The following is a 24847-nucleotide window of genomic DNA, read 5'->3' on the forward strand; positions in this document are numbered from 1 at the left end:
CATAAAACAATGGATTGGAAAGTTTGTAAGCACACCAGAAGTTTATGTAAATAACACTTGCCTGCTGGCTTCTCGTCTTTGCTGCTGCTTCTTCTACCGAGTGCTTAGGGCCGTCTACAAATTACAACACCGAAAAGAGATACAACAAAAATATTTATTAATTTAACTTATTTTTGTGCATCCATTCTGTAGTATAACTAGCAGGAGACAAGTTATAATTGAGGTAAGTTTGGAGACACTACCTTATTTAATCATTAAATTAATAAATATTTTTGTTGTATCTCTTTTCGGTGTTGTAATTTGTAGACGGCCCTAAGCACTCGGTAGAAGCAGCAGCAGCAAAGACGAGAAGCAAACAGGCAAGTGTTATTTACATAAACTTCTGGTGTACTTACAAACTTTACAATCCATTGTTTTATGAGTGCATAACCTATTTGTACTAGTGTAGAAGTTTGGTATCATTTTATGCATTATTAGTGGGGTAATGTACAAGAGACACTCTCGGATCCATTAGCGCCTGCACTAAGTTATTCAGCTGATAACGCTAACTCGTCCAATGTTCGACCCAGGTGAAAAAAGCTTCTGGGGGGGTGTTTGGCACGAGGTCATGGTGCAAAGGACCCTAGGGTGAAATTACTCCGAACCATCACTTTAAGTAACAAAACAATGGGGTCAGTAGGAATTTGACATCCTATCATATCAGATATTATCGATGTTGTTTTATTCCAGAACTCATGCACCTGTTCCCACTCCCAGACCATGTGTAAGAAAGTTCCAGTTTGTTCAGGTTGACAGAACGTGCAATAGGGAGTAGGAATGACTAAAGAGACGTATCTCTTCTGAGGCGTCAAATGTGTCCAATGGCATATGTTGAAGTGGATCTGCTGGTGATTTGGGTTCTTGGAACAGTGGGAAATGTCCCAAACTGTCTCCCAATTAATTACGTTCCCCTCCGGGCTCAGCTCTCGCTCCCATTTCTTTACTATTGGGAGTTCTCCTACGGATACTTGCATCAGTTTAGAATAAATCTTGGACTATGATCCTCTCCCAGGGGAATCAACAAGTCATTCAATGATTGGGTGGGTCTCAAGACTGTTTCCCCATGGCACTCCATAACATGTTAGGGCTGATCTTAAACGAAGATAAAGGAAGAAGGATGTCCAAGGGACTTCGAAGCTAACTCTCAGGGCTTCAAAACATAACATACCTTCATCATTGAATAGCTGGTCTAGAGTATAAATACCTCTGTCACTCCACTGGTTACAAACAAAGGGTCTGTTACCAGACATTAACTGTATGTTGTGCCAAAGTGGGGTGTTCAAATGCTACTTATTGGTGTAACGTAGTTGCTCCTCCACCTGTTTAAAGTTGGACAACGTGTTGGTGATAATAGGGCCATAGGCTAGCATACTCTTTTTTTGGATACACACCCGCAAAGGCAAGGTCCTGCAGTCTTAGACTTTCAGTGAAGTTTTGCTCTATTTCTCTCCATGGAACTGTAGATGAGGGTTCTATCCACACTCTGAGGGCCCGTAGCTGAAAGGCTCTGTGATATCAATAAAGAGCCAGGCCTCCCATGTTCGTGCTGTGTTGCAGGGTGGAGTATTTTAGCCTCGGTTGTTTATTATTCCAAATATACTGCCGAATTGCGGTATCAAGTTTCTTCCAAAAATGGATTGGTGGGGGTAAGGGGATCATTGTACTTAAGAAATTCACACGAGGAACTATGTTCATTTTAACAACAGCAATCCTGGACCGTAGCGATGCCGGCAGCGCAGATCAGTTGGCCAGATCCCTTTGAACACTATTTAGTATCGTTTCATAGTTGTCCTGGACAACTCCCTGTAGCGATGCGTGAATGGTGATGATATTGTATCACTAATAGCTGTTGTCACCTGTCTATTGCTCAACAGAAGAAGATTAGATTTATTCCAATTGATTTTATAGCTGGAGATTGAGCCAAATTTGTTAAAGATCTTAAGAATTTTTGGAACAGAGTCCTCAAGGTCAAATATGTACAACAAGATATAATCTGCAAATAACAATATTGAGTTGTTATTGGATTTTATCTGGACATTACATATTTTGTTTTGCCTTATGGCCTGGGCTAACGGTTCGAGAGAGATCACAAATAGCATGGGAGATAGCGGGCATCCTTGTCTCGAGCCCCGCGCGATGGGGAATGGCTGTGAATGCAGGCCATTGGTTGACACTATGGCCGTGGGATTCGCATATAAAGTACGCACCATGTCAATGAATTTAACTCCCAAACCATGCCTCTCCATTACTTGCCACAAGTAGTTCCACTCTAGGCGGTCAAAAGCCTTTTCCGCGTCCAGTGATAAACTGCTGCCGTTGTTGGGAGGTTTTTGGCTTCTTCTATTACATGGACTCTAGTAATTTGGTGTTGGTGTAAATTGAGTGTTTGTGATGCTCTGAAAAATATATTTGTGACTTGCAATTCCAACTGTGACCACTACAAAAGAATTGTCCCACAGCCCAGGGTGCCATGTCATTTCACCGACCTCTCAATTACCCAAAAAATTCCCTTTGGTCCTCCAGCGATATTAAAAATCTCACAATGGCAACGCCAAGACCCGCCCTTCACTAGCATTCATTGGCCAGGCGTCCATGCTTACGCAAGGTAACGTAACCCCATTTGTACAGGTCCTATCCCCTGACTAATCAGCTATCCTAACCTTAACCACTCATGGTCAAATGCCTATCCCTAACCAATCAAGCTGCTTTGTAGGGCGGGTCTTGGTGTGGCCATAGTGGGGGACGTCGGACTAGTGGGCTTTAGGACCAAAGGGAATTTTTCAGGTTATTGAGAGGTTGGAACAATGGAGCGTCAGAGAAATGGGCAGTCCCCCAGCCCAGCACTGTTCCTAGGAGCTTGGGAGACGTAGGCAGCTTTGTCAACTGCAGGTTTTTTGTTTTGTTTATACATTGTCTATACTATTATTACAGTTATATAGGCTACTATTAAACATATTAATCATATATCATACCTCTATTACCATGACAGTGCAGTTCTGTCCATGGATGTATAATAGAAACTGGATACTGGACTCAAAGATGGCGCCAATTTATTTGAAAGGAAATTCCTCGCTCGGTGTAATGTATATTGCCCTACAAAGCCAAAAGGAAGTAGCCTAGCTACAAATTTGGTCAAAATGGAACTAAGACCAGAATCCTTGACTTTTTGACATCTGTTTTACCATATAAAAATCATTATCTAATAAATAAATATGCAATTCAGGTGTGAATGCATTTGCAAGAACAAGAAAACAGAGGTAAAAAACAAAATGCTGTGACTGCTCTCAGGCTAGTCAAGCTTAAGATAATTTACACACTGTTACTGTTAGCTGTGATTGAAAAATGCTATTCTAGGCTCTTTACAAATATAAAACATTTATGGTTAAAAAAATAATCGCACAAAGAGTAATAATTTACCCTTTTTTTACAGCTCGAGGTTTCCTGTCAAAAGTTATGTGGAGTCTATATTGGAAAATGTTTGTTTGCAATAGGGCGCACAGAAGCTAGCTGACTGTACAGCTTCTCCACTGACCTTTTGACCTAGGCTTCGCTATCCAAGTTAACTAATTTCAAGTCACTCACCAAGTCACCTGGATGCATGAAAAATAAGGAGTTGTCAAATAGACAATATATATTTGCTGTTATTCTTTTTTTACACCAAGCGCAGAGCAAATTTTCGTCTCACGTTACTCACACAAGTTTGACTGTGGGATCATTTGTGTTTGATTACGTGCAAAAGAAAAAGAGCATGTCTTCATTACAGAGGAAAGCAGAATGCATACTACATATAGACAATGGTTTTTTCAATTTCCAGAAGAATATATAGTATAGTATTACTCTCCTCAAACATCACTATAATGTGATTCATAGGTCTAATGGGAAAACATGGAATGTGCCATCGAATTTATTCAGGTGGAGCACTGAAGTTGTGTTTGCATCAGTTGATCACTATTTTATTCTATTCATGCTTCAGCATCAGTGGCTCATTGACAGATTGTATGATTGGCTACCACCGGACTAGTACATATAATTACAGTATCCATCTCTATAGTGGATCTGCAGACAGCAATACCGCCCTACAAAGGCAAAAAAAACTTAACTCGCCAGAGTGTGAAACTGAGAAAAATGACTTTAAAGTTATCTTAATGTCCTGACAATTGGGTTATAGGTATAATATTGTAATTTTCACATTTTGTAGTGTATACCTGTATTAATCAATCTACAAAAAAAATTTGAACTCAAATTTGACACTTTTTCGGAAGTTACTGTATTCAGCCTTAGCATTGCCCACAAAATGACAGTCGGTCATACCAAGGCAAAACACCTTAACTTCTATTTTATAGCACAATGGTATGATAACAAATGATAATTTTTACTTCAAATGTAAGCAATATTAATCCTATTGGACTCACTATGGTAAAAATGGCTTCACATTTATCAACATCATATGAAAATGATATATCAATACGTTTTTTTTCTGTATTTCATACTCATACTACCACAAAGACAGTCGCATGATTGAGTCACACTCTGACAGATGTCAGAATTAAGCGTGAGGTGTTTTGATGTTTTAATGCATATAAAGCATGTTCTTCTGTTTGTATATGAGACACTATTTTAGACTCACTGCAAGAATGAAGACTTGAACATAAAGATGCTGTCATTCACGTGCATATTAAGTAGCCACGTTGGTTTGTTTTGATCTTATAATACATTCATAGATGCTCTGCAGAGAGCATGGTTAGTTTAGCCAGCAGTTAACTTAACAAGAATTTGTCCACATTTCAAGATTTGTGGCAAACTAAGATAAACAGTTAGACTACAAACAGACAGCTTTTGTTTTAGCTTGTTTGTCAAAATTCGCTATTTAGAGTAGAGTAGATGTAGCTGTGTTTGTGTTAACAGAGCGGTGGACGAGAGTGGACTGCGCCCAGACAGAGATTGAAATATATCGCTTCCTACATGTGTATGCTTGTAGACAGGTGAGTGGGTATTGATACACATTTACTTTTAGGTTTTATTGTAGCCTACTTACAGTAACGAGCGTAGCGCTATCTTTCCCAGTCAGGCACATGTGCTGCGCGTCAGCGTCGTCGTCCTCTGTGTGTGTGTGTGTGTGTGTGTGTGTGTGTGTGTGTGTGTGTGTGTGTGTGTCGCGGGCAGAGCATTTACGGAGTACCGTAACTCAATTTGAGCATTCTGAAGCGCCATGAAACTAAGACAAAAAACAGTAACTGATGTTATTGGTTATGGTATTCTGCCCTAACTTTTGTACGGCTTTTGAAGTTACGGCGAAGACAACACACAATTTTCTCCCCAAAACAATAAAATTGACTCAATATATTTGTCCACATGATAAAGCAGATCTTTAATATTCCAAAAATGACAATAACAAATTTTCGACCAAAGTTGAGTTACGGTCTTTTGGCTTTGCACGGCAGATTAGTACACACACACGCCCACATTAATCCATTAACACATGAACACGCTTGCATGCACAAACACACACTACAGGAATATTGCACATCCAATCACCATAAACAAATTATTTATAGTATTTTCACAAATTTAGCCATAGCTTTGTTTTCTAAATAATCCATACCACACACACACACACAAACACACACACACACACACATTTTTCCACTAAGTAAATCACTTGACATAAACCTTTGAACTTCAGATTGATTTTAAAGATATACAAGCACAACAAAAACACATATACAGATTGACAACATTATCGCTGTCAAGTCCTTGAAGAGCAGCTAAGCTTATTTTTAAGATTATTTTTGAGACTTTAATGCCCTTAACCCTTGTGTTGTCCTTGGGTCAAATTTGACGCGTTTAAAAATTAAAAATTATTCTGAAATATGGGTTTCTTTTTACCCAAATTGCCCAAAAATAACACAGATGCACGTTGTATGATATGCAACCCATACAACATTCTTTGTGGGTAAAATTTATGATTACTTCCATAGAATTTGGGGTGTTTCATTTAATTTTATAGCATTTGAAAAGAATATTTAAATGGTTTCAAAACAGTATCCTGACTAAACTTTGACATACTAGTCTGTGATTCACTCAAAATCCTCTGATCTTAAATATTAATCAAAATGATTAATAATTTATGCTTTTTTAAACTGTGCCAGCTCATAAAGAACTGACAGCGGCTTATTGGTTAATTGTCTTAATTGGCACTGGCCTGACCCAATCAAATCCAGGAACCCCCTTCCCCACTCCCTGAGACACGAGCTGTAATAGTTATGCTTATGCTGGAAGTTTAGCATCCACGTTAAAATGGACAAACGACCACCAAAGTGCAAGGGAGGTGCAGAGAAATTACGGGAGAAAAAGATTAAGAATCTACAGGCGGATGCCTCAAAATGTGCCAAAATTTCTGACATGTTTGGGGCTGTAGTAGCTGCTTCAACATCAGTATTACCTAAAGTAGAGGAAGGAGGAGAGGTGGCTGGCTATACAGAGAAGCAGAAACAACATCATGACCACAACAGGGCCATGGGAGCGAGTGAGAAAAAAGATGGAAGAGAGAGTAATTGACGACGTTGTAAAGAAGGAGGGGAGGTGGGGGGGGGGGCTGTGTAACAACAACACACAGTTTGGCTGTAACATTAAAGTTAGTGGCTGTCAGGTAACCTAACTGTTTAAGCTTACATTGAAAATGCTAGCGGTTAGCCTGTTGGGTAGCTGAAAACTCTGTATGATCTATATAATCAGTGTTGCTACAAGCATCAGTGTTCCTTGAATGGCTTAATTAGCTTCTCTTGTATTGGTTCTCTTTTCCAGGGCATATACTCTCAGCTTTATTGTAGCTTTTGGGAAGGGTTATGCTTATGGTTATTGTATTTTGTCCAAAGCGACAAAATATGAATCTTACAATACTTAAAATTACCAGTAAACAGTTTATAAAAGTTGCTAAGCCAATATTAAGCAAAATAGTAATAATAACAATAATGGCAATACAATATCAAATATCAATAATAATAAAAAAATAAACAAATACCATAAATATACAAATCATAACTAAGAATTAATTAATTATTTAAGTGTAAGATCAACAGATAAGTCTTGAGACCCCTCTTGAAGGATCTAAAACTATCACATGAATGCACAACACTAGGCAACTCATATCATAGAATGCACGCATATTTGAAGAGGACTGTCTGCAGGGAATGTGTCCGACCAGTCACGGTGGGTGTGGGCCGCCTGGGCCAAAAATGCCAGGGCCGATCTTTTTGTCCCAGTCCACTGAAATTATCAGTGTAGAAGTAAAAGACCAAAGAACGGTACAGAAATCATTCTTAAAAAAGGTGTGTTCGGAGTTTTGCCTACTGGATACGGCAAAAATGTAATCTATCAACTAGCTTCACTTCCTTCTTTGTTGCTCTGCCTGGTTTTAGCGCTATCCTATTGCGTGCAGAGGGAATTTGAAAGACAACCGTTTATCCCGTCCCTCGGATTAAGCCATGTCAATGATGAGTTCCCAGACCCAACATCTTGATCCACTAGTCCATATTGTGAATTTTGATAAAATTGTGATTCATTTTGCAGCCCTAATATGTCTACTACCCTCCAATTCCAGAGCAATCTTTGGATCAGACCTTTTTTGCTGGCTTCTCTCAAACTGATCGGCCAGAGGGTCAAGTGCTGTTTCCCCAGTCTGACCCCTTTAAATGAAATTCCCTGATGTACTGATTAGAGATACACAGCACAATAGAGGGTCACAGGTGTTATAAACCAGCTGATCTGAACTCATTCTGCCCTCCCATCACACCAAGACCTCCAGAGACTGTGGTATATTTCATACCTGATGCCCTGGAAGGATCAATTCAACAGAAAATAGAAATGTAAGTTGCATCTGTTTACATCCATGTGAGTTGAAACTCTGAATTTGTGGTTGCTTGTAGTAATAGACAAAAAGAGTATTGCATACATTAATCAGCTTAATTTACGTCCACTGAAAGGGCTTTTTTTTTTGCCACTGACATACTCAGATTATTGTTCTAAATGTCTGACAACATAATGGAAAGGATCCCTACAGAGGCCGACCTTTTTGTTGAATGAAACATCCTCGAACTCGCTATCACCAAACCACCAGACTCCATTTAAAGAAACATTCATTACAGTCATAAACAGTCATTTAATCATATTAAAATACACTTCCTTTTAGAGTCAACGGAAACAAAATAAAACTATTAAAAGCTGTATGGTTCGTTTTTGTCAGCCAGGGGGGTCTAGGCTGTTTCTGGTTAAACAAAAATGACTTTTACTCTTTAACAAAAAGAACTATCTCTGTAGGGCTGTCAGACACTTCAAATAATAATCTGAGCATGTCCGTGGCAAAAAAACTGCAGTTTTAGTACATTACATTGCAGCCCAGATCGCGGCTGTTGGATACAGCGTTCTCGCTCAATGCTACCAATTTCAAAGATGTTTGTTTACATTAGTCAGTTAGACACAAATGCATGAGAAAATAGGGTCCAGGTTAAAAAAAAAAAAAAAGAAAAAAAAGGAAATGCCTTTTTAAAATGACGTATTAATGCAGCATTAGTCGGAAATGATGACGTGTGCAGAACGACAGCAAAAATAAACAGCCTTGATTGGCAGCTTACGTATGGCAACAACCGCTTCACGTGAGCAGTCACAAACATCTAACCCCTATTTTCCATCAGGCGCGTCTGTGCTGCGTTCCGGGGTGCGTTGCATGCCTCACGAGGAATCACGGCCATTCAAGTCAATGTTTGATGATCCACCCGCTGCGCCACGGCGCGTCCCAGAAGTGTGCGTGAAGCGGCTCCCCTCCCCTCTCCACTCCGCTAAACATACGCGGCAGGTCTATTTTCACGCGAGCCGCGGGATGTTCGGACAGCCGGGCAGGAAGTGGAACAGCGCGAGTATCAAGTCAATTTACCAATGGGGATTTGAATCCACACCTTCTGATAAACTGAAGCCTTAATGAAGCACCTTAGACCACTCAGTCATACTACCAGACAGAAGGTGGACCTGTAACTACGGCTGTCCTCGACTAAAGAAATTCTTAGTCGACTAACACTTATAGGATTTTGTCGACTAATCGATTAGTTGATTTAATTGACAGAGCTGTGTGCTTTGAGAGGTGGTTAAGACCAAGGTTATAATCGTTAACAAAAACGAACAAAATAACGAAAACTAGATGGGAAAAAACATTGTCGTTAACTGAAATAAAAATAAAAACGAGGCATTATAAAAAAACGATAATTAACTAAAACTGTAATGTCTGTTTGCAAAACTAACTAAAATAAAATAAATTCATTGAGTAAATGTCCTTAGTTTTCGTCTTTCTCAATGTCTGTCATAGAGCAAATAATGTTATATCTTTCAGAGTTGACATTTCCGACCATAGACATACAGTTTCCGACTGGGAACCCAGAAATTCAGACATTCCAGTGTTAAATTGAACACAATATAGTCCATGCCTCTCGCCTGGCATCATGGCAGTACCGAAAGTTGGTAGAAAGCGGCAGAGTCCAATTTGGGATTACTTTGAATATGACTGTGTGTCCGATAAAAGCAAGTGCATTGCAGTGGAAGGTGGTAAATTATGTGGACAATTTCTTAAAGGCAAAAATCCCACGAATTTGAAAGTTCATTTGAGAAGCGCGCACAAGGAGGCTAACCTAGCTTACCTGAACAAGATAAAGGAGAACGCAACAATAGAAGCTAGCTCCGGTAACATTACAGGTCCAGGCAGCCCGACGGAGACAACCGCAGGACAGAAAAGACTACATGAGTGCTTTCAGCGGCGACCCAATAGCTGCTGGTTAGTAAATACACAGGAACACCACAAGCGGGAGGAAGCGTTGGTTAATCTGTTTATTAATACTGGGATGTCTACACGACTGTGTGAGTCGATTGCCTTCAAACAGTTCGCCAATGTACTCAAACCAAAATTCAAAACACCTGGAGCTGCAAGAGTCAACAGCCTTATTGGGGCTAAAATGGATATGGCAAAGCAGAAATTAAAAGAGATCATTAAGGATGCGAGGAAGCTGACCCTATGTGTAGATGGTTGGAGCAAGACAGGATTAACCGCATCTTTTATGGGTGTGTCAGCTTGTTTTTACCACCCGGCCAGAGGCCAGGTTCACCATGCCCTGCTTAACCTGCACCAATTGGAGCACCCTCACACAGGGGAGTCCATTGCTCACTGCATTGATCGGACATTAGATGCGTGGGGTATAGGAGAAGACAAGGTGCTGCTCATTGTGACGGATAACGGCTCCAACATTGTCGAGGCTGTGCGGCTTCTCAGGGATACAAAGCGAGAGCAGAGCCATGAGTCAGATGGCGCTGTCTCTCAGGCGCAGCCAAGAGGTGTGGGAGACGAGCAGGATGAAATGTGGATGGAGTCGGAGGGGTCAGACGAGGAGGATGAGGATGAAGAGGAGACTGAGATTGGAGGCGTTGGTGAGTGTAGTTATAGTGACATATATATTTTTTTATGTTAAAAATGCAGTTTCTTTAGGGCATTAAATTGGCAGTTTTTCTCAGTCACTTTGGTGCATTTCTCAGATCAGAATTGAAATTCTCAAAACTACTTGTTCAGCTTCCACACCATGTAGTCACTTGAGCACATAATAAATACAATGTTCTTATTCTTTTGAACACATCAAATGCTTTGACACATTTATGCAAATGATTATGTACAAGTGTCTGCTGTTTCTAATTCCTACATTATCAATTGCTTATCATGTTGATCATAATGTATTCAACTGGTTCTCTACTGAATAATCTTACGTCGTATTTTCTATACATGTCTGAATGGATTAAGATATCCATTGTGTTTTTCTTTTCTGCATCACAATGGCATGCTCTGTCAACAAATTACAGTACAAACAGTAAAAGTGTAACTGATGTATCCAATTTCTTGCAATGTATAACTTTGTACTGTTGACATTTATATATTACATACAGAAAAGATGCAGCATTGTGCATTTTTAATCATTCCCATTAAAATCGTAGCCATAGTTTATATCAGAAAATACTTACAGAATACACTTTTACAACATGCTAAACATATTGACTGTGTGTAAACAATGACAAAAGGACTTGGCATTCTGATGCACTGACATGTTCACTGACATTTACATTTGAGAGATACAGAAATGCCCTTACTGTGTTGCAAATGTTAATGATTCAAGAAACGTACTAAAGTGATTGAGAAAAACTGTAAAACTGTTGTGGATACTAGCTAACTCTATAGTGTTATGAACGCATGAAGGAAATGTCTTGATTGTGTTTAACTGCTTAAGTTGGATTATTACAGAAATGTACAACGCATTTTATATTTAATGCTTAAATTATCTAAATGTTTTGTCTTTTTGCTTTGCCAAGAACTTGACCTGCCAGAAGATGGGGAGAACAACAAGTTCCAGAGAATGCCATGCCTGGCCCACAGCCTTCAGCTCACACTTAAAGATGCCATGAAACACACAAATGTTCATTCAGTCATAACAAAAGCAAGAAAACTAGTACACACTGTGAGGAAATCGTCAGCGGCTAATGAAGAATTGATCAAAAGATGTGGCAAAACTTTGGTCCGGGATTGTAGCACACGCTGGAACAGCACTTTTGATATGCTGAGAAGACTGCTGGAGACCAGTGCAGAACTAAACCAACTACTTGAGAATTTTGGCATGGACACTCTTCTCACAAGCGATTGGGCTAAGCTGGAGAACCTTGTCAAGCTGCTTGAGCCCTTTGCTGTTCACACAGACCAGCTTCAGAGTGACAGTCAGTCACTCTCACGAGTAGTACCATGCCTGCTCAACCTTGAGGCACACTTGCTGATGACTGCTGTTGGAAAACCATTAGCCCAAATACTGCTGAAGTCCTTGCGAGAACGTTTTGCTGGCATTCTTAGCCCTGATTCCATACAGTTTGATGCCACACCAGCAGCAGCCTGCCTAATGGATCCAAGTGTTTCGCTGGTTCTTCAATCACCAGACACAGTGCCACTGAAGAGGGCATCACAGTCCTTTGTGCAGAACCTGGCAGCTCAGTATCACCCACCATCTTCTCAGTATGATGGTGCTACTTCCAGGACCACACAAACTCCAACAGGAGCCCCTCTTGCTGTCCTTCAGAAATACCGCTTCCTTGCATCCCGTATAGAGGTCAACGTGTCCTCCACAAATCAGCCTAATCTGACCGATGGTCTGTTGATCGAAATGGAGAAGTACGTCTGCGATGTCAAACAGGGAGTATTTAATGAGACACCATTGCAGTTCTGGAGATCTAGAGAAGCTGTGTATCCAAAACTTGCCCCTGTGGCATTGGATCTTGTTAGTGCCCCTGCCTCACAAGCCTTTGTGGAGCGCATCTTTTCTTTGTGTGGACTGCTGTCATCTGGCCTGAGAAACAGAACAACCACATCTCTGGAGCAACGAGTTTTTCTCAAGATCAATAAGAAATTATTGCTTGACTGAAGTAAAGCCATCTCTCTCTTTCTCACCCATGCACACTCACGCCCATAGCACACATGCACTAAAAATCTTGAAAAGCTGTATTTGAAACAGCTGATTCATTAATGCAAGGGACTTACATTCTTATGTTTACCATGTTGGACATGAGTCTATGTAAACTTAACATAGAAAAGCAAACCACATCAGCTTCCAGCTGAGATGGTGCAGTATCTTGCCAGCGCTCAGTGTACTTGAAGTGTCCAAAATATTTACTGTTAATTAATGATGTCAAGTACAACATATGCAGTATTGTATTGCCATAAAGCTGCAGCACATGCATATAATGCTGGACAGTCCAATTCATTGAGTAGCCTAGTTAATTTTGAGATGGTTCATCTAAATGTGTTGACCTTCTAGAGTTTATTTTTATTTTTGATGTTCTTTTCTCAGATTGAGTTCCCTGACACTCTGACAGTCACAGCAATGTCATATGTGGCTCAAAAATGGGTTGAATACATGTTCATGTATGTCTTCTTTAGTCTGTTGGCTATTTAGGTTTTTTCCTGGCACGTCACATACACATTTTGCACTTACTGCGTTTGTCTTGTGTAGACTGTTTACATATTTGTGCCCATATGTACATTTTATGTGAATACATATTTCTAAATTGTATGAGGTTTTTGTTGAGTTATTACACAATACTTTTTCTGACCTTTTTGAATCTTGCCCCTGACAAATAACCCATATTACAAAAAAGACTAAAACTAAGACTAAAACTAATAAAAACTAAACTAAAACTGAGCATTTTCAAAAAATAAAAACTAAACTAAACTAGCAAACCAGCTTTAAAAACTAATTAAAACTAAACTGAATTTGAAAACAAAATGTCAAAATGTGTAAATGTGCTCAGAAGTTTCTTGGAAATAAGTAATTAAGCATGAATAAGCATAAAATTGACTAATCGACTAAAGAAATCTTAGTCGACTAAGACCAAAACGACCGATTAGTCGACTAATCGACTAAGAGGTGGCAGCCCTACCTGTAACAGCTGTGGTCACGGTTCTGTCAAGTCTTTACCAATAAAAAAACATTGCAGCCATAATGAAGTCTTTAAACAAAGTGCATGTAAGGAAGGAGAATAGACATAATAGCTTTTATCCTGAAAATGCTAATGGTGAAGTGAAAGTCAGGAATTCATTGTCTTCCAGATCACAGAATATACAGTTAAACCATTACATGAGGTGTTATTTTTTTCGTTGTTCAGATGAGTTAGCCCAGATTTCTGCCGTAATCCCGAGCTTGTGGCCAGACATTTCAAGTACCAGGTTAACAGGAGTTAAGTCAGTCATGACAAGGCTGCAGTGTTTAAGGAATTATGTACTCCAAATTTGGAGAAAGCTGGTATAAAATATCAAAAAAGTCGGGCCAAGTTTTAAAAATGTTCCTCCTAAATGGGTGGGGGCTGAAGTGCACTAACTGCTATGGAGTCTGGCAAACGTCTGAGGGGAGCTGGATGGTTTTCAGCCTGGGCTCAGACCAAAGACACTGATTTCCATCTGTAGCTGCTGGCACATTAATCCTATCTTTTTGTCTTAATTTAAACCTAACAGTGTCATCCTTGTGTCTTTTTTTTGTGCGTCAGTTCCAGATTCTTTTCTGTCTAAACAATGGCTTCATTGTAGTCCTGTATAGCTGCAAGTGTAGAACATGGGTCTTTTACAGTCTGGTTTGGGAGTGCCATTCCCACTCATAACCCTCTTTAAAAATAATAAAAAAAATAATTAATATAATGTATGTTAAAATGGTTTGTAAACATGCTGTATGTATAACTTTATCATCAATAAATCATTTTACATTAGGTCCGGCTGCCTCTGTAGAGCATTTTACATTGTGTGCTATCAGATCAGATTTTACAGGAAATCTGTTGGATTGCTTATGGCATTCAAATGTTTTTACTTTAGAAATACCATGCGAATAAAAATCCACTGTGACAGAAAGCAGCAGTGTTTGAGCAAAATGCCACTACACCTTAAGCGGTGTATATAAAACAACTTAAATCTCATATCCTTCTCCTAATCTACAAAGCTATTAACGGTCAGCTACCATCATATCTTGAAGAGCTCATAGTTCCCTATTGCCCCACTAGAACACTGCGCTCCCAGAATGTTACTTGTGTTCCTAGAGTCTCCAAAAGTAGAATGGGAGCCAGAGCATTCAGCTACCAGGCTCCTTTTCTGTGGAACCAGCTCACAGTTTCGGTTTGGGAAGCAGACACCGGCTCCACATTTAAGAGTTATCTTAAAACTCAACTTTGAGCTGAAATTATTGAAAAACAAATATTGAAATAACTTCAACTTTGAGCGCTGCACTCAGCAGCAATTCCGAGTGGTGCGCTCCACCTAGTTGGGTGGCACCACTCACCCCATAGGAAAACAACGGAACGGCCAGCGCAGATCGTGTTTTACCACGGATTATGTGTAGGCGGCTTTATACTGGCGGGGGACTTCCTACGACACACTGAGATCCTCTCTCCTCTCTCTCTCTCCATCTGTGTGCATTCATGTCCCATTAATGCATGTTACTAATTTAGCTTCTTCCCTGGAGGCCTTGTGCTTTCTCGCCTCACAGATTTCCTGGATTGTGGTGGCACCCGGATCGTGGTTGCAGCTGCTGACGTGGCCTTGCTTGACGCCCACTGCTACTACTATTTTTAGTCATAGTTATATTTACCTTTGCCACTGTTCATCATGTCATTATATTATACACGCTGCTATAATTCTCTCTCTCTCTCTCTCTCTCTGTCTCTCTCTCTTCCCCTTTCCCCCGACCAGTCATGTCAGATGGCCGCCCACCAAGAGTCAGGTTCTGTGTGAGTTTTTTGCCTGTTAAAAGGAAGTTTTCCTCAATGCTGTTGTACTAAATGCATGCTTTTGTGGGAATTTTTAAATCTCTCTAAATTATAGAGTGTGGTCTCGACCTACTCTATCTGTAAAGTGTCCTGAGATAACTTCTGTTATGATTTGACACTATAAATAACATGACGTATACAGATAACAAATCAGTTGTGGCCTTAGCATAGAACTATCTAACATGCCATGTGAAAGCAATGACATCTTTAACCATTATACTGTGTTGTTCTCAGCCCTGTGATAGACAGGCGCACCATGTCCATGCTCCACCCCGGCTGCCGCCCGATGCTGTAATCTATCTGCCTGCACCGTTGAAAAGGATCATTGCTTTCAAAAATGGATGGATGGAAGCAGGCACGTGCACACGTATACATCAAAAGGGGCTTGAGCACCTGCCCCTTTTCTTCCTGGAGAGAAAGTGCCCTTTTTTTCTGGATGCATGTTTATTTTTTATTGTTTTAACAGCCTCCCTGTAAAACAAATGTATTTCTTGAATTAAAAAATCTAAATATCAGATCGGGAGATTAGACTTTGTTGATTTCGCTCTCTCTCTCTCTCTCTCTCTCCGCGATGCGTCTCCTCGGGCCGCACACACACACACACACACGCACACACACACACACACACACAGAGAGAGGCAGACAGGCAGGCAGAGAGGCAGCAGTCCCTTCCAGCTCCTACCCCAGAAAGTCTTTCTTGGCTTGTGTGGAGGTGAGTGGTGATGAACAGAAGACTATGCCGCCAGTCCCTTGAGTTTACAGCTAATTAGCCGAAAGACAAAACAAATAGTTAACTTCTGTCTTGCTAACATGCATGAGCTACTACATTATGTAATAAGTTAGCTAAGGTTTAGCTGAGGCATCGTGGCCCTTAATGGAGACACTCCAGGTGAACAGCTACAGTCTCTAATAACGTCATTACATTGGTATGCAAATGAGGCGTTAAATAATTAAAAGGTGCTAATATGCATTAATTTGACAAGGCATTGCAGGTGAATAGGATGAACAAAATAACTAAACATATCAGCACAGAACTTCGCCATTTAATGAGTTAAGAGTCTTTCCCCTTAAATGTTAGGTTTAAATATGTAGATTAATTTAGAAGAAATCTACAGATGCAGCTTAAAATAAATGGCATCTAAATGTGTATTTTGGAAGTTTTATTTCCATTAGAGTAAAAGAAGAAATGGAAGCAAAATAAACCAAAATCTCTAAATTGACCACAACATGAAAAAACAACTTTTTTTTCCTGTAAAATTAACAGAATTGCAGCAACATCTTTTTACAGTTTAGTGTGAAGATTTTTTTTTTTATTTAAGTGTTATTTATTCCAATGACCCGAAAAGGATAAAAATTGCCATTTGCAAAATAAACAAAACTATTTCCCTCTCCTTGGTGCCGTCACCTATTAAATAATTAAATATATACTTGAAATCAGTAGCATAGAAAACATGCACATTGTGGCGGAGTTCTCTTTGCTTTTTGTCTCTGTGTCAACTGATTATTTTGTAAATATAAATATATATAAAAAATATAAATGTATTAAACAATTGCGTAAGGTAAAAAGAAAAATTGGGAGTTGTGTTAATTAACTATTAGGCCTTTTTTTTCTTGAGCCTCTGCCTCCCCAAAATGTCTGTGCACGTCCCTGGATGGAAGTTTCTTTCTTTGAAAAAGTTGTGGGTAACTTCTGCAGCTGCATTTAAAGCCATGGCATATTTACACTGCAGAGAGATGGACATAAGATAAAGTAGGAGTCTTGTGGAATCTCTGTGGAGACAGTTTTCATTGACAATTTTGGAAAGAGAAATCCACTTCTTCTAAAGCTCAGCTCGTATTGCTCTGCTAAACTCCACATAGGCAATGGAAGCTGCAAAGAGCACTCCAGGGAGGAGATTAGTCATTGTCAAAGATATGTGACTCAAAACCCTGAAGTGAAATATTTTCCTGAATATAAAGCAGTGGCCATCCTGCACAAAACAATACTATTAATATTGGTTCCATAGGTGAGTGGTCTTTATGTACTTTCATAGGCTTTTCCACCACAACGTGAGCAGTACAGTATATGGGGATATTTTTTTTAACATCTGCTAAGCTAATCTACATTCCATGTGTCATGCCTTCACGTGTTCTGACTGACTGACTCTCCAAGGTGAACATTACTTTCTGAACATTACTATTTGTGAATTAGAGGATGGATACCCAAGCTGAGCCCGACGGGACCCGGCGGTACCTGACGGGCCGGGCCGGGTTCGGACAGATATTTACAAATGATGTTCGGGTTTGGGTCGGGCTCGGTCACATCAGCACGATAAGGCATTTTTTTAAATTTAAAGCGGCTTGTTATGTAGGTAGCCAATGGGCCTGTTTCACTTGATGCAAAGGTTCGGTTTTGTGATACACACACAAAGACATACAGACACGCACGCGCCTGCGATAATGTGCGCTTATTGCCCCGTGTGCGCTTATTCGCTCATCTGTTGACATTTCCAAATGTCTTCCTACAGTTGCCTAATAAAAGCGGGCTTTCCACACAAACAAACGTACATGTGTCATTAGTATGAGAAAAGTCTCGGGCTCGTAGCCTGACAAGCCAAAACCAAGTTAAGATGTTAGGTCTGGGAACTCACCATTGACAGAGCTCGATCCGAGGGGCAAGATAAACAGTTGTCTTTCAAATTCCTTCTGCACATAATAGGATAGCGCTACAACCAGGCAGAGCAACGAAGAAGTTGGCGGAACTAGTTGATAGATTAAACTTTTGCCGTATATGGTCGGCAAAACTCCAAACACATTTTCTTTTTTTAAGAATGATTTCAGTGCCGTTCTTTTCTCAAAGAAAAGCTTAACTCCAAGTCTTCCAGAAGACCTCTGTTCCCAGCAGCAGCCATAAGCCCCGCCCACCAACTCTATACACGATGTGATTGGCCTGACCAGAGTTTTTTCCAGCTCGTAAGCCAACGGAGAGTGCCTAGACCCCCCCTGGCTGCAAAATACATTTGCTGCCACTAGGGTGCGTCTAGATTTCTAGGCTATCGGGCTCGGGTCGGGCTCGGACATAAATATGTTATTGCCTGTCAGGCCTGGGTCGGGTTTGGTTACTGCTCTGTCGGACGCAGGCCGGGCTCGGACAGAAAAATGCGGCCCGATCCGCACTCTACTGTGAATGTCCATTCAACATTATGCCAAGATTATTATTGTCCCAGCTCTTAAAATTATTATTATTATTCAGTTGTTTAATTTCCACTTAAGTCCAACTGATTCCTCTCTCACCTCCAGAAGCTGAAATTAATACCTGGGGTTTATACATGCACAAATAAACAGCTAGGCACTGAATTGAATGTAATTGTCTGTAATAACTCCATCACTCTTCCTGTTTATATGAAATTCAGACACATAATCCATCCACAGTGTTTTAAAATCCTTGTTGAAAGTAATAAAATCACTCATAGCTTTGCATAATAAATTTAAAAACCCCTTGCCTGCTCATTATTATTCTACAAAAATCAACATGAAATCAAAGAGCCCTCATTTAAAGAAAACTATAATTAATCCACCTCACCAGCCTCATTACTAATTGGCTGTGTATGTGTCCTGTTTGGCAGATTTTAGCATTTATGGACTTGTGTTCACTTTGGAAGATTGTTGTCACAGCAGTGTCACCTTTACAATCTGGCAAATCAGCCAGGGATCACAAAAAAAGACACTACTCTATGTCTGTTGCTGCTGGGGCAAGCATTGATGACCTGTTGACCTGCCAGCAACATCACTACATGCTTCTGTATAAAAGGCAAAGCCTTTACAAGTAATAATGTGTTTTAAATAACCAGTTACTAAGCAAAAGCACTGAGCAAGACAGCATAATTAACATGGCAGCCACAGAAAACTGCACTGACCAGACTCAATCAATGGCTCTCACTCAACAAAAAGAAAAGAAAGAAGATACATTTATTACCATCTGTAGGCATTGGCACTGGTTTCTTTTCTCTGGCCTGACCAGAATTATTCCTCTGTATGACTTTGTTGTCTTGCCCAAATGGGAAATCTCTCCCTCTTCTTTTTTTCTCTCTCTCTCTCTCTCTCTCTCTCTCTCTCTCTCTCTCTCTCTGTAGAAGTGTCCAATATTTTTTCTCTGTAGACAATCGTGCATTAGCAAGCGCCAGCACCAAAATAAATCTAAGACTTCAGTGCCTCATTAACCTCAAATAAGCATCAATAGGGTATAATTATGGAAACATGCAAAAGCTAAAATTAAACATTGGAAGCCCGAATATATTTCCATAAACGTCTTTCGTAACAGTAGCCATGAATGTCAGAAAACATTTCTATTTTTAATATATTTACATTTTATACTATTACATCCCAGCTTCATCACAATAAGGACTGCATTCAAGTTTGACAAGATAGAATCATCTCACTTAAATGGTAGGTTCAGGTATGTTTAAGTCTATATTAATATCATACTAATTTACCCATATGTGCATTGGGAGATTAATTGTAATAATGTATGTAAATGTTGCTTCCGTTTATACTGGCCCTGAAAAGATCCTAACCTAGTCCCTAGTCCAAATTCAGCCCAAGCTACTATGAGGCCTATACAGCCCAATTTAGCCATATAAGATTGTAACTTTGGAAGTTAGCCACTTGACTTGGCTAAGTCAGACTGAACCATAATATTAGCTTTAACTAAGCTTTAAAATGCATTTTTGCAAAGAACAACGGCTGTGGATTTTGTTACCCATCTCTTCACGCACAGTATGGGCAAGAGAAATAAATACAGCATCCAATAAAACTTTCTTGTGGGCAAGTATTACGATTTTCTTGTCTGAACATAAATAATAATATATATATTAATATTATTAATATTAATATTATAATAAAAATGCTTTCTTGTTTCAGTGCAGTTAGTATTTGAGGCAATCCAATCATGGAAATCAAAACTAGAAGTAGGCTTTTAGCTACACTAGCATTTCTGGGGAGGGCAATGTTGGTCTTAACTATTGAATGGATTGTTTTCAAATTTAAATACGAACATTTCTGGTTTTCAGAGGATAAAGTCTATTGACGTTGGCAATCCCGTGATCTTTCCTCTAGCGCTACCAGCAGGACAAACTTTTCATTTGTACAATACCATCCCCAAACAAACTAATTTATAGTCACCCCATGGAGTGTATCTGATTATCAGATTATTATCTACTAATATTGTCACTCAATTCAACTCATGTTAACTGTTAATTGCAACATGAGACATTTTAATTTGGTCATATGGATATGCTAATAAAACCTGTTCTCACTCCCAACATGTCAAATATGGCAGCTTGGTCAGTGACCCTATGCGTCAAACTATGACGCTTCACACATCCATATTAACTTATGTATGTAATTTAGGTTATGTAACACACAGACTTATTTTAACCCAAACCTAAGCCTAACCAAGTAGTTTTGTGGCCTTAAAGGCCAATTCCGGCGCAAAATGAACCTAGGGGTTAATAACATATGGGTACCAAGTCGACCGTTCTCTGGGATTTGTTTTCATGCTAATCGAATGTGACCAGTTTTAGCGCAAAACTGTAATTAGCTTGTAATGCTAATTACTTATGCTAATGTGTCGGGGCATGCTAAAGTAAAAGAAATCGACTGTTTTCCTAAGATGGCGCCTGCCTGTATACCGAACGGTACTGTCTTTCTAAACTATGTTTTTAATAAACTGTCTGTACACTAACAAAGTTCTCAATGCTTCGGTTTACATGTAGGGACCCTCATTATGCTACCGTTGAAGTGTGGTGCTATTTTGAGCCTTGTTAGTGGTGTAGAAATAGCGATTTATTTTGACTTTAGCATGCCCTGACGACTAGCGTTACAAGCTAATTACCGTTTTGCGCTAAAACTGGTCACATTCCAATAGCATGAAAACATATCCCAGAGAGCGGTCGACGCAGTACCCATGTGTTATTAACCCCTAGGTTCATTTTGCGCTGGAATTGTCCTTTTAACCTAACCAAGTTGTTTTATTTGAATTCATGTTAACCACATGTTAAAGTCAGACTACCCTGCACGTTGAAAAATGATGCTAAAGCGGTACCCAGTGTGTTAAAAAGTGACTCCAAGGGGTCCTGACCAAGCATCTGTATGTGACGAGTTGGGAGTGAGAATGTGTTGGCTAATATGATGCAATGGAACAGATCTGAGCAAGTTTGCTACTGACTGGCCCTGAACTTACAAACTCTCCAGCAGAGCCTGAGATACACAACATTGAATGAACATGTAGAGAGGAATCTCCTGAGCAGTGTAAGCATGGTGGTATGTAGAGTGAGCACAAAATGTGTTTATATGGACCAATCGGCTGTGTGACATAGATCATGGTCATAGATAATTGGGTCGTATATGAAACATGTAATTAAGATGTAATTAAGATGAATTTAAGTCATGTTTCAAATCAGAATACAAGTGAAACATCTAGCCACCGTTTAAGTTCTGAATTTGAAAACTCACAATGTATAACAATACATCAATCCCACTCTTTATTACACACACACACACACACACACACACACAAGTGCACTGACGAACACTTTACTCCCCTTAAAATAACTCTTCTTTATTATCGTCTGCTCTGTTTTTCTCTTAACTTTTAAAACCCTTCATTAACTTGAGATGGTCTTCTAAATCCTCCATGATAGAAAGGAATATATTCTCTGCTTTCAGCTTATCCTCAGGGATAAGATAGAGAGAATGGTTGGACAGCTGGATAGAGGGATCGGGTGAATTAGTAGAGGCCACAAAGTTTTATTTCTCTCTTGAGAAGAGTATGAGTGAAGGGATTGATTGATGCATATGTACTGTAGATGATGAGAGATATATAATGAAGTGAGAGGGTGGGAGTCCTGTGAATGAGTGATTGGATAAGAGTTGGCCAATAGAAGCCGGCAAAAAAAAGAGGAGTAAGAAGAAAGTCCTTCCTCATCTTTACTTCTGTACTATGCTGTAGGATGTGATAATGAAAGCCAATGAACAAAAAGTACATTCTTTCTCGTGGGCATGACCACTCGATAGATAGCAGAGGTGTCAAAAGTATTCACATTCATTACTTAAGTAGAAGTATAGATACTAGGTTTTGAAAAGACTTTTGTAGAAGTTGAAGTAGCAACTCAAGCTTTTTACTTAAGTAAAAGTGTAAAAGTACTGGTTTCAAAACTACTACTAGTATAAAAGTAAAAGTAATTTAAGGCAGAGATCTTGAGTCATTGCAGGGGGGCCTCCAAATTATTGTACATTTTTGAGTCTTTTTATTATCTTTGAGTCTTTTAAAATTAAAATGCCTTAACATAATTCCAACATATTATTAGCAAATATAAATTCCCACTGATGATAGGCTTACTGGCCTATAGGTAAGGGAGTCCCTAAGATATCAGCCCACAGATACAGTTAATCCTAGATTTACTGTGCCACATACAGTATGTAACATTAAAATATTATAAAATCATGCCAACAATTAATATTTTAATAGCTTATGAAAAAAGGGTATGTAAGAACGCTTTAGGTTGCCCTAACTGTTATTGTAGGCCCAGTTTAATAGGCAACTTAATTTCATACAATATGTAGTAGGGGGTCCCTGCTACATCTCACTTTAAGTTAAGGGGTCCTTGGTTTAAAAAACATTGAAGACCCCTGATGTAAGGGGGAAACAATGCCATTAAGGACAACACCTTAACCCCAAAACGTTAGGACAAAAATCATATGACTATAATAATGTAATATTAAAATCATACCTGCAAACTCAGAAGGGCTGAAAAAGGTGACACCTCTCTGTGTCTGTGTTTTTCAGACAACGGCAGCTACAGGCTGGTGTTACAATCCTCTCCAGTGAAATACAGACACACTTTACACCGTTTAGCTCTCAGCATTTTAACCGTGTTTACTCCCGCTGCTAGCTAACCGTAGGCTAACGTTAGTTGCTGCCAACTGTAGTGTTAACTAGCGTCCCGTGCGAAAATGTTCAGTTCCCTCTAACGTCCGTTTTCGGAGCATCAGAGAGAAGCGCAGGCATCTAAGTGGCACCTAAATAAGGCACCGAAATCAGCGTTGCTATTCGGTCCAGTAAATAACGGTCGTTAAAGCACCGGTGGCGTATTAGCACCGGGTCTGTGCAGGTTTGATGGATCGCGTACAAACCAATAGGGTGTCGGAATGACTATGTTTATACTTCTCATCCAACCACAATCACATTCACTCTCTCTGGATGGAGCAATTTGGATAGGTTTTTTTGTGTGTGTTTTTGAACGATGACGAGCCGGAATGAAAACAAGCCGAACTGAAATATGAGTAACGAGGCTATTTTTAAAATGTAAGGAGTAGAAAGTACAGATAATTTCGTGAAAATGTAAGGAGTAGAAGTAAAAAGTATGCTGTAAAATAATTACTCTAGTAAAGTATAGATACCCAAAATTTCTACTTAAGACACCTCTGATAGATAGATAGATAGATAGATAGATAGATAGATAGATAGATAGATAGATTAGAATAATCCCTTGGTCCAACTATAAAATGATAGAAAGACGAGCGGCAATAGCTGGGTTTCCAAACAGACTTGGAGATGGCGTCTAAACTGTTAATGTAACTTCTACCATTGGCTTCTGTGAGGCATTATTATGTTGAAGGTGCAGTTTGATGTAGGGATTTCATTTTTCTGTAATTAGGGGGCTGGGAGCCCGCGTATGCAAGACATATTTTCAAGGCATTTGCAAGGCATATTTTCAGAATCAATGATAGAAGAGGCCGCGTTTGCTCCTGCTCAGTGAAAGTTAGATAGTCTCACTTTAAGTGAAGCTTCATAAACCATTGTCTTTATTTTCTGAGCCCACTAGATGGCGCTCTCTGTTCAACGAAGGGTTGAAAACACACTGAATGGCATTCGTTGAGCCGTTTTCTTTAAACCGATTGGGTCAACAAATGCAATCAGTGGTTCATGAAGTTTCATTAGGACATCAGTAGTTTCATTTAAAGTGAGAATTTAACTTTCGCAGAGGAGTGCTCAACATAGAGCTGGGCGATTTGTTTCCCTAAAAAATATCTGCGATTTTTTTATAAAAAACTTGATTTTCGATTCGATTCCCCCCCTTCCATTTAAAACAAAATAACTGCGAACTGTAAATATATTTTAAAAATATATATTTATTGTATTTAATTAAAGTGCATCAACATAAACAAAATTGCAAAGGCAAACCCTTTCTCTAAGTGAAAAGTCACTGTGCAGTGTGCAACAAAGATTGTTAAACATCCAAATTATTTATACTGTATTTGGATTAAAAAAAATCTAAAAAATAGATTTTTTGAAAATATGAATCGATTTGACCTACCAACTCGATTTTTAAATCAAATAGATTTTTTTCCCAGCCATAGCTCACCAGCGCTCTTAAACATGAGGTTACACAAAAACAGT

General features: G+C 39.4%; 1 protein-coding gene across 2 annotated transcripts; it reads left to right on the top strand.

Annotated features, from left to right (window-relative positions):
• Positions 1-9842: 9842 nt before the first annotated feature.
• On the top strand, positions 9843-13063 carry LOC114563170 (zinc finger BED domain-containing protein 4-like). Of its 2 annotated transcripts, none has more exons than XM_028589992.1 (2): positions 9843-10503; positions 11431-13063. In XM_028589992.1, exons 1-2 carry the CDS (start codon positions 9924-9926, stop codon positions 12522-12524), a joined length of 1674 nt encoding a protein of 557 aa, XP_028445793.1. In that variant the 5' UTR covers positions 9843-9923; the 3' UTR covers positions 12525-13063. The 2 variants fall into 2 exon arrangements, with proteins under 2 accessions (XP_028445793.1, XP_028445794.1); XM_028589993.1 differs by having other exon boundaries at positions 11449-13063.
• The last annotated feature ends 11784 nt before the right edge of the window (positions 13064-24847 follow it).

Source organism: Perca flavescens, chromosome 10 (genome assembly GCF_004354835.1).
Source record: "Perca flavescens isolate YP-PL-M2 chromosome 10, PFLA_1.0, whole genome shotgun sequence".
Lineage (NCBI taxonomy): Eukaryota > Metazoa > Chordata > Actinopteri > Perciformes > Percidae > Perca > Perca flavescens.

Bases quoted from the DNA above. Each gene is read 5' to 3' on its own strand.
- LOC114563170 (XM_028589992.1), top strand. From the start codon at position 9,924: ATGTCTACACGACTGTGTGAGTCGATTGCCTTCAAACAGTTCGCCAAT. The intron at 10,504-11,430 runs GTGAGTGTAGTT...TGCTTTGCCAAG, and splicing joins GACTGAGATTGGAGGCGTTG to AACTTGACCTGCCAGAAGAT.